General features: G+C 34.3%; 1 protein-coding gene across 1 annotated transcript; it reads left to right on the top strand.

The window, feature by feature from the left end:
• Positions 1–3,657: 3,657 nt before the first annotated feature.
• LOC132712781 (uncharacterized) lies at positions 3,658–10,387 on the top strand. Its single transcript, XM_060695223.1, has 5 exons — positions 3,658–4,045; positions 4,521–4,642; positions 5,430–5,573; positions 6,414–6,735; positions 7,055–10,387. Exons 1-5 carry the CDS (start codon positions 3,658–3,660, stop codon positions 9,535–9,537), a joined length of 3,459 nt encoding a protein of 1,152 aa, XP_060551206.1. The 3' UTR covers positions 9,538–10,387.
• Positions 10,388–11,004: the final 617 nt, after the last annotated feature.

The raw sequence follows: 11,004 nt of genomic DNA, 5'->3' as shown, positions 1-11,004 counted from the left end.
TTAGAATAGACATCGATTTAGATCTAATGAATTTAAACAATTAAAACAGCGTGTATTTACATTAATTTTGACCTATTTATAAACAAAACTAAAAAATGAATACCTTTTAACAAAATAATTGAACTGTCACATCCGAAAAGTCATGATTAAATCCTCTCATTTAATTAAATTCCTTGTACAGCCGATATACAAATGGCCGCCATACAGTGCGCGAAATCTGATTGGCTAATTCAAATGCAAGCGTTTAAATGAGTCCAGAAGTTTCTAACGGAATATTTTTTCAACGAAATAATTGCCCATGCACCATCAGTGTGTTCGAATATATTTTTCCGTTCAAAAAATTGGAATCAATCTGTAAAACGCTTTACTTAACCAGTATGGCCGATGAGCAAAATAGACTGATATTTATATTTTATTTTTAATTGATAAGTACATTGGTACATTGTTTGAAAGTTTTTGTTAATGATAGACCATGCAATTGAAAGAACAGAAGATAAGCTTTTGAATAAAGCTTGAAAGGCAAGTCAACAGACATTTTTTTAATTTTTCAAAATGCTACGCGTTTATGAGCAATAACTATTAGACGTCAGGCTTGACCAACATAAAACTATAACTAGCCTGTAACGTCTAATCTATTGGACTAGGACTAGGTAGGATTAGTGGGAATATTAGTCCTATAAATTTTGATGTTTCACTCCTTGGCAAAGCCTGACCATCATCAGTCCATAATGTCTAATATATTGGACTAAGATTGGATATGGCCAAGTCCTTAGGAGGCTATTCTAGAAGCGACAGGGCCATTTTACTAGTTTTGGGGAAGGCGTCCTAGCCCTTTCTGTGGGGGAAAATGCGCGATTTTCACACTTGAGGGGAAAATATCATATTTTCATACTTTCTGGGAAAATATCAGAATCAATTTACACATTGAAGGTTTACTTTATTATGCTTTTCTCTCGCCGATTCGTCACTCTTATTTGGAAAAATTGCACTTGCACAACAAATATCAGACATACATACAGTTCAATAAGTGCATTTGTTAAATAAAATCATTATCTAAAAGTTCAAAAACTTTAAATTACTTTTAAAAACAACCGCTCAAAGATTAGAGCATCTGAACATGTCAACCATGACTGGTTTGCTCGGCTGGACGCTTACCCATCAATTCGTGATATCCAATTCACCCTGTGACGTCATCAAAATATAGGTGCTCACACCACTAAACGTTCGCATGGTTATTTTCAGTCTGATCTGATCAATATATGTTTCAAAGTCTTACAACATAATGATTTTTTTTTTGGCTTAATTGCAAGTGTATTAACATTAATATCGAATATTTTAAAGTAATTAGGTCATCAGCTGATTGTAGGGTAAGCTCATTTACACCTGTTCAATTACGCATTTTGATTGGATAGAATTGTCAAATTGAGTGTCTAATAAAACTTGTGTAGTTTTCGGATGGTGTATGTCCTTGCAGAAGTATTTATACCAGAAATTTATTTAGGTCACGAATCGATGAGAATGAGGCATACTTGGCTTTCTGTCCAACATATGTTAACAGCGTTTTTTTCCAGATCAATTTATTGCCACTTCCTCAAGCCTACATTGTAATTACTACCTTTTTTACCCCCCAAAGAACGATCCAAAATTCCCCTTCTTGCGAAGATTTCCTCTTTAAAAGAAAAGATAATGAAAGAATACAATTAGTTCTTAAAACAAACTACTTCTGGAAACCGGTTACAGCAAAAAAAGGGTAAATAGGTCCAGAGCGGATATAGCTCTAGGAAAGAGAGTTCAAATTATATTGGGTACAAGACTGGGGTATAAGAATGTAGACATGTGATATTTTATAAGATAAATGTGTACAGGCATTTAATTAATCTCCCACCATGTGTCCTAGCCATAGGTAATCACACATAGGCACCCCTTGTCCCTACATCAAATACAGGTTTCCTCATTTAATTAGTCTCTTTCTTCTCTCATAGCATTACAACTATGGAATAAACTCCCTAGTAACATTGCCACTCTGCTCAACTTAAATGGGTTCAAATAGCTTAAACAATTGGGCATGAAGTTACACTGACTGCCTTTTTTCAGTTCAAGTGACATAGTCATTATTTATTTATTGTGGGAATGTATTACAGTATAACATAAGTTATATATAGCTTTTGAATGACACTGTCAAACCATTAAAAAGAAAACCAGGAAAACTTGAAGACATTATCTATGACGTCTCAAGACTCTTTCACAATTCTAATTAGTTAAGACTATATGTATATCGACAGGATCTTTCATACAACATGGTTCGCACGGGCCTTGAAAAGTCCTTTAATTTGGTTTCAACCTTGAAAAGTCCTTGAATTCAGGGTTGCCTTGAAAAAACACTAAAATTGTCCTTGAATTTCAGTAAACCCCCTTGAATTTCGGTAAAATGCCTTGAAAATCCAAAAGGGTATAAAACCTGTCGCTGTAAAGGTCAGGCAAATTTTCCGCTACAAATCGGACATGTGAACGAAGGCAGCCCGATCGAGTGCGCCCATTTGGATCTGTTTTAGTAGTGTTTAGCCAGCGTTACGGTTTTGGCACGGATTTTAACAAGCACTTGTGTATGACGTCATCGCAAATTGTGTACAAAATGTCAGCTTCCATTGCGAAGTAAAAAATGGGAAAATACACTAAGAAATGTACGTTTCAGCTATAATGGCTTCAACAATACAGTTGGGTAAAACAAGTTATACAAGACCCACGAAAAGCACAATGTACCATGTGTATGAAAACCATCGATTTGTCGCAAATGGGAGAGAGTGCATTAACATCGCATGCGAGGGGTGCAAAGCACCTAAAAAATCTAGACATCAAGTCGTCATTGACGAAGTGTGGCCTTGCATTTGTCAGACAGGAAGGAACTATAAATGTCAAAACTGAAAATTGCAGTAGATCTGATTCAAATAATAACATTGTGCCATCCCAATCCACAACGGAAACTGTGCATGACATGACAATACCACCCCCACCCACTTCTAGTAATCATTGATTTGTGACTGAATCAAACATTCTAAGAAAGGGCTTCAAAGAAAAGAAACTGGAAGTTGAGGAAATTGGAAGAGAAATCCAAAAAAGAAAGGAAAAACTAGATAGAGTTGTGTGAATTTTCTCAATCACCTATATGTTACAGTTTTGGTGTTCATATATTCTACTGACTGTGCTGATTTTCTTAATATAGTCACTGTTTTGCAATTCTAGTCATTTGAACCTTAAATTGAAATACACATGTTTTATTTACATGTTTTATATCACAGATATGGTTGTAAAAGTATAATTTTAAATAAGATCAATTGCAATAAAAATGTATATCACAGATATGGTTGTATAAGTATAATTTTAAATAAGATCAATCGGGAAAAAAATGCCTTGAAAATGACAATTTTACCTTGAAAAGTCCTTGAAAAGTCCTTGAATTTTGATTTGAGAATTTTGTATGAACCATGTACAATATCTTATATACAATTATTTCCCAGAGTAAGATTTTCTAACAAATACAACCTCTTGAGTGCAACACCTCCCATCCATAACCAGAATCTTTCGTGGACCAAACGGTGTTGCTTTACAAAGGTTATATACTGTATATCTGTTATCATATGTATATTTTGCAGCTTATAAATGACAGACAGCAAGAAAAGCTATGTCAAGATCAGTGGTCTAACAATTAAAGAATGCAGTCAACATAGAAAAACATGGAGTCCAAAATATGGAGAGAAACTGCTTTTAGCATGTGAGGACCTTAATGATACGTCAAGAACAACAACAGATGTAGAGGTCAGGGTGTTTGAAGTGCTGCGGACAGATAATGGACAGACAGTGGGCCAGGCACCAAGTGGATTATGCTCGTATTTTAGCAGTTTTCTAAAAGAGGGCGGGCATATTACAGCTGAAGTAACAAATACAAAATTTAAAACATACGATAATGTACAGGAGATTAATTGTGACTATATACTTCAAGGACCATACAATCCTGCCACCGAGAAGATTATAAATGATCTTAAACAAGGTAATAAAAATTGTTGTATTAGTTTATACATAATTTATTTTAGTTTGATTGTAAAATTTTAAAGTTAATTATAATATTGAAAGGAATTATTGCAAACTTAATTTGACTTTCACCTGTTTACTCACTATATACATGTACTTTTGCATGGGCATAATTTCCCTTTAATGTTGTAATGCTATTATTCATGAAAATACAAACTGTAGTCTGTATGTTGAAATGCTAAAAGTAAATATGGAATCAGCATTTAATTGGAGAATAGGAGGAAATAACCCCAAGTTTAAGAATAACACAAAAGTATGATTTTCAATATCTTTCTGGGTATATTCACTATATTTATCAATCATCTTTTGCAAATCTTTCTGTTGAACAATGTAAGAATTTCAAACTTTGTTTTTAGGCTATTGGATCTCAATGGATCTCCTTTAAATAAAATAAAATATTGTAAAAGTTAATATTGGATAATTTCTTTTTACAGCACTACAGGGACCTGGGTTTGAGCTGTACAGTCCAACATTGATATTTAGAGAGGATGAATATTGTTGTTATTTTCACCATGCTGTGTCAAAAGCACCTGATTTGGAGGCAAAGTGCAAGGCGGTACGTAATGTCACTGTTTTATGTACAATGTATGGAACTTTTGTAAAGGTTTATAGTATTGTCAGGGATGGTAAAATCTGGTTCTGACTTGTTTGTCGGTTTTATCTGAAGCATTTCTTATCATGTCCTTATGATAGTCATAAATTCTTGAAATTTTCCACTGTCCATACAGGCTGTGGGATAATCTTTGCAATATGAATAATTGATTTTGGCGCCCCTGATTGTATTTCGATACTCTTTTGATGTCTCCTTCCATTTAAGTAAACAGAGAATACAGTTCTTGGAAATATAAATATTCAGGTTTATATAAAGATCCACTTTCCTAGGATACGAATATTGTTAGATTGAGACAGAACCATAAAATACGTTCTTTGACATAAAGCCTGCTATTTTGTATTACTGCCTTTTAAGTTTTATCAATCAGTTAAATTATTTTCTCATTGTAAAATTACATAATATCATCATTTAAACATTTCTGATGAATAAATTCCTAATATTTTATTTACATGACATTGTACATTTATGGGGTTCGATGACTTCTAATCCAGTTACCTCTCTGGCATGGGTTCTATCCCCGGGAGATGCTTTGGTAGTTTAGCACGGTGGAAGGTAGTCTTGTACTGGTGTAACTCTCCAGGAACGATGGTTAGGAAACTACCCGCCTGTATGACTGAAATACTGTTGGTAAAGGCATAAAATGAAAAAAAAAAAAAAAAATGAATCCAGATTAACCATGCATGAAATAATCTTTATCAGATATGATAATCAAAATTTATAATATTCTCAGATGTCAAAATACCCGAAGAGAATACGGACTCGAGCACCCTGCACTCCTCATACGTCAAACGTGGATCCTCGATGTAGTTATCACGAGAACTCCACGTTACAGAGGAAACACGTGACTGAAACAACTCAACTTGTTACTACAGATGTAAATTTTTTTGTTTGTTGTTTTATTCCACATCTAGATCTTATTTTATGCTTGAGGGGCACTTGGGTCTTCTTCACCAGTAAAGTCACCATAATAAAATATGACCTGTACTGTGTTGTTGCAACATAAAAGTGATTGATTCTGCTAGGTTCACACTGCAATTCTCTCAATCTCTGCTAAAGTGTTTTTTAATGTTACCTAGAAAACCCACAGATAGTATTTCAAACATCTACAGTTTATTTATGTCATATAATGTCAATCATAAATACTAATTCATTGGCCGAGTGGTTAAAGTTCATTGACTTCAAACCACTTGCCCCTCACCGCTGTGGGTTCGAATCCTGACAGGGACTTTGAATTCTTTCATGTGAGGAAGCTATCCAGCTAGCTTACGGAACGTAGGTGGTTTTACTCAGGTGCCCGTTCATGCAAGGAAGGGCACCTGAGGTCTTCCTCCACCAGTAAAGCTGGAACGTCGCTAAATTACCTATACTGTGTCGGTGTGAAACCCAACCAAACAAACAAATAAATACTAATATGGTCATAGAAACCAGTCAGACATGGACACCCCTTATAATACTTGTATGCAGATCTAAACAAAGTTTATGTAATTGAAATGCTAGAGGTGAAATTTATATGATTATTGATCGGTGTATTAATTGATTAAATATTAATTGACACAAGTATAATTATAATCTCAAAATTTAGAGTCACAAAGTAAATTTTTGAATTGTCCTGTTGATTCTATTTTAAAACTATTGTTTAAAGGTCAAATTTTTTGTTTCATTTTTAAGCATCAAGAAAATCCATATCAATTTAATCGTATTTTTTTTTTTTCAGAATGTTCCGAAATATTTGACAAGACAGAGATCAAGAAAGATAATCACGTCCCCAGTTTCTGCATCATGTCCGGCTGAATCTGTCTGTGCACCACTAAATCAAGATTCCACACCACTAGATCAAGAATGTACATCACTAGATCAAAATTCTATATCACTAGATAAAGTTTCTACATGTACACCACTAGAACAAGTTTCTACAACACTAGATCAAAATTCTACAGCACTAGAACAAGGTCCTATGCCTATGGAACAAACAGTTTCTACCGGACTAGAAGAAATTCCTACACCACTCGATCCAAAAAATGAAACACAGAAAAATGGTATGTCACAAATTACTAAGCTTATAATGTCAGTACTGATAAAAAAATGGAAAAAAAAATCTTATAACGCAAGGCCTCTTCACCTATTGGAGCTAAGAGATTCATAGACCCCAAAAATTCAAATCCATTTAGTCGCCTCTTAGGATCACTCAGGGATAAACGGCTGCATTTCTGAATCCTCAACTGTTAAAGGGTTACTTAAGTTAACTTTGAAAAATAGCATTTTTATCTGTTTCACGGAGATGATTTATCTCATAAGAACTTAGTTATAAATTCCCTTTAAAACATTTGTTATTAAAATAATTTTGTCTTTTTCAAGCTGATGTGTTACCCGAGGAGCTTGATAATGATCCCTGGACCAGACAGATATATGAAAGTTCTTTAGAACAAGGACAGGAAGTTGATTTCACAATGAGGCTCATGATTATTGGTTGCTATGGACAAGGCAAAACTTCACTTGCTAAAAGATTAATGGGTCAGTCGGCTGAAGGTGTTGAAACAACAAACGGTATTGAAGTAAATAAATGTGAAATTTTAGACGAAGGATTCAAATGGGAACAAAAAGTTACTGAAGATGCAGCCACGGAATGTATCAAGCGTCTAGTGTCAATTTCCAAATCAAATTCATCAGCATCATTGAAAAGCTTGAATACAGATGAAGAGATGGACATGTCTAATGAAATAGATACTCAGTCTGATAAAGTTGAGGATGAAAATGTTGTAACTGATATGGATATTGATACTAATTCTTGTGTGGACTTGAAAGTAAAAAGAGAAGGTTGTTTGAAATTTAAGGGAACAAATAAGGCAAGAGTAGAGAAAGAACAAGACAAGATGGATTCTGATAAAACTAAAATTTCCACAAATTCTGCAAGAAAGAGAATTGATTCGGCTAATGTTAAAAGGTTTTCTACAGAACTTCGTAAATCTATCAGTTTTGAGAAACAAAGTTCAAAAGAGAACACTAAAACTCTTAGCATTTGGGACTTTGGTGGACAGTTTGTATACTATGCGACTCATCAGTTATTTCATTCCAGACACGCTATTTATCTTCTTGTATTCAGTTTGAATGAAAGCCTTGATACCGTGATTACAGACAACGAAAAACCGAGAACTGTTAAACCGAAAACTATGAAGGAGTACATAAAGTTCTGGATCAGTTCAGTACATTCTTTCGTAGGAAATAATCAAGGTACGGAACCAACTGTGATATTAGTAGGAACCAAAAAAGATTTGCTCAACCCTGATGTGGATATTGAACAAAAATTCGAAGACGTAAGAAAACTTTTTGACGGGAGTAAAATGCTTCATCACTTGTTACCGGACCATTTTGCAGTCTCAAATTTTGAGGAATCTAGTAAAGAAATAACAAAACTATGCGAATGTGTAAACTATCTAATACATAATAAGTGTCAAAATAACTTAATTTCTGCTCGATGGATTCCGTTGGAACGAAAATTGAAGGAGAACCGTGACCTGAAGATTGTAAACTTCAAGACGGTATTAGAATATAATAATGATAATGAAGTTCCCGTAGAGGATGAAGACGAGGTAAAATTATTTCTCAAGTATCATCATGCTCGCGGCACTTTCTTTTATTTCGATGATGGAGAAGCATCGCAAGTCGTATTGGAACCGCAATATATTGTCGACGCTTTTAAATGTTTACTCACTTCGGAACGATTTTGTATCGTGCGACCTAGTTTAAGGGAGTCTTGGCACAAACTTTGCGGCAAAGCCATCCTCGATCAAGACCTTCTACATGATGTATGGGGTAAAGATCCACAGCTAGATTTCTTGAAGTTTGAGGATGTTTTGATATTCTTTCTAAGAAAGCATCGAATAATCGCAGAAGCTTTAAAGTTTGAAGATAGTAACACTACTGTACATCCTGAATCGCTGGGATTCTTTATTGTACCTAGCCTTCTTAGTAAGCCAGACGAAGGCCTTATAGAAACATTCATGAAAGGAAAAGAAAGGACTCAAGTCTCCATTGTATATGTTTTTGAAAATGAATCGGTCATACCAACTTTATTTTACAAGGTGGTGGCGGCTGCTTGTGGTCAGTGGCCTCTCATTGAATTTCTAAACGAACCATTGATTTTCGAGAATGCTGTATTATATAAACTGAGCCTCGATCAAGCTGGTTTATTAAAAATGGATCGTAACACCATTGAAATACTAGGTATAGGACTATGTCCACCACACAAGGTCAATGTTAAAGACTGCGACATGTTTAGAAGGTTTGTTGAAATGGTTATTGGTCAAGAATTTAGAAAATTCCGTGACAACTGCTCTACAGATGAAGAGCATAGCATGTATACACAGTCAATACGATGCTACCATAAAACCCACGGCATGATGGGAAGTAAAAACACAGTAGATCTTGAATCTCTTAAACAAGCCAATAAAAGACGAACTGGCTGTCCGGATCACGAAAATCATTCCCTGCGTGGAAACAAGATTGTAAAAGAGTGGTACAAAATTGGTATCGATACACGTTCAATTCCCCAGCGACGACTGAGAAAATGTGAATTAAGCGAAATATCGATGATGATGGAAGAGAACTGGCAGCATCTTGGTATACAGTTAGGTTTTGATAAAGGGGAAATTGAGCAGATTGATATGATTACTAGATTAACCACATCTATGAAGATCTTTGAAATGTTAAGCCGGTGGGATAATAGGGAAATTGAAAATGCGACTCTGAATGTTCTAATAGCTGCTATGAATAAATGCAAGAAAGTTTTAAAAACGGACAAAGATGTTCTGAGAAATATAATAGATAATTTTGATAGCTAAAGGCGCCTGCTTGCCTGGACAAGGGTCACATTAGCTTGCCTGGACAAGGGTGAACATTACAGTGTATCAGGATCTGTGATAGTGGGTTTGAGTTCACCTGGAATAACAACTATGTTTTTTCCTGGTAGGCCAGTACAGGAGTTATGTTTAACTTATAATCTGATCTTTCTGTTTTTCCGTTAAATAATTATGCTCATATATTTGAACTTGTTTACAGTTGAGGCAAATATTTGAACTTGTTTACAGTTAAGGCAAATATTTTAACTTGTATACAGATGAACAAATATTTAAACTTGTTTACAGATGAGGCAAATATTTTAACTTGTTTACAGATGTGGGAAATATGTTAACTTGTTTACAAATGAGGCAAATATTTAAACTTGTTTACAGATGAGGCAAATATTTTAACTTGTTTACAGTTGAGGCAAATATTTAAACTTGTTTACAGATGAGGCAAATATTTTAACTTGTTTACAGATAAGGCAAATATTTAAACTTGTTTACAGATGAAGGAAATATTTTAACTTGTTTACAGATGAGAGAAAATATTTTAACTTGTTAAGTCTTGTATACAGATGTGGGAAATATGTTAACTTGTTTACAGATGAGGCAAATATTTAAACTTGTTTGCAGATGAAGGAAATATTTTAACTTGTTTACAGATGAGAGAAAATATTTTAAGTTGTTTACAGATGTGGGAAATATGTTAACTTGTTTACAGATGAGGCAAATATTTAAACTTGTTTACAGATGAAGAAAATATTTTAACTTGTTTACAGATGAGAGAAAATATTTTAAGTTGTTTACAGATGTGGTGAATACCTAAACTTGTTTATAGACGAGGCAAATATTTTTTTGCTTTGCTTGTTAAGGACATGACACAATTTTGACTATGTTAAGGACATAATTTAACTATGTTAAGGACATAATACAATTTTTACTATGTTAAAGACATTATACAATTTTTAGCTCACCTGTCACAAAGTGACAGGGTGAGCTTTTGTGATCGCTTTTCGTTCGGCATCCAAATTGTCCGTCTGTAAACTTTTACTTTAAATGACATCTCTCATAAACCACTAAGCCAATTTCATCCAAACTTCACAGGAATGTTCCTTTGGTGGTCACCTTTAAAAATTGTTCAAAGAATTTAATTCCATGCAGAACTCTGGTTGCCATGGCAACCGAAAGAAAAAACTTTAAAGATCTTCTTTTAAAAAACCCAAAGAGCTAGAGCTAAGATATTTAGCATGAAACATCTTCTAACGAGTGTCTACCAAGTTTGTTCAAATAAAAGCCCTGGGGTCAAAATTGGCCCCGCCCCAGGGGGTCATTGATTTTCCCTATATGCATATAGTAAAAACTTAAAAATCTTCTTTGAAAAAACCCAAATAGCTAGAGTTTAGATATTAAGCATGAAACATCTTCTAGTAAGTGTCTACAAAGTTTGTTCAAATAAAAGCCCAGGGG

The sequence above is a fragment of the Ruditapes philippinarum genome, unplaced genomic scaffold, assembly GCF_026571515.1.
Source record: "Ruditapes philippinarum isolate M1 unplaced genomic scaffold, ASM2657151v2 ctg16758_1_1_1_1, whole genome shotgun sequence".
Classification (NCBI taxonomy): domain Eukaryota; kingdom Metazoa; phylum Mollusca; class Bivalvia; order Venerida; family Veneridae; genus Ruditapes; species Ruditapes philippinarum.
Note: the sequence above shows the minus strand (reverse complement) of the source record. Positions and strands in the feature narration are given on the sequence as shown.

Bases quoted from the DNA above. Each gene is read 5' to 3' on its own strand.
- LOC132712781 (XM_060695223.1), top strand. From the start codon at position 3,658: ATGACAGACAGCAAGAAAAGCTATGTCAAGATCAGTGGTCTAACAATT. The intron at 5,574-6,413 runs GTAAATTTTTTT...TTTTTTTTTCAG, and splicing joins CTCAACTTGTTACTACAGAT to AATGTTCCGAAATATTTGAC. The intron at 6,736-7,054 runs GTATGTCACAAA...GTCTTTTTCAAG, and splicing joins AAATGAAACACAGAAAAATG to CTGATGTGTTACCCGAGGAG.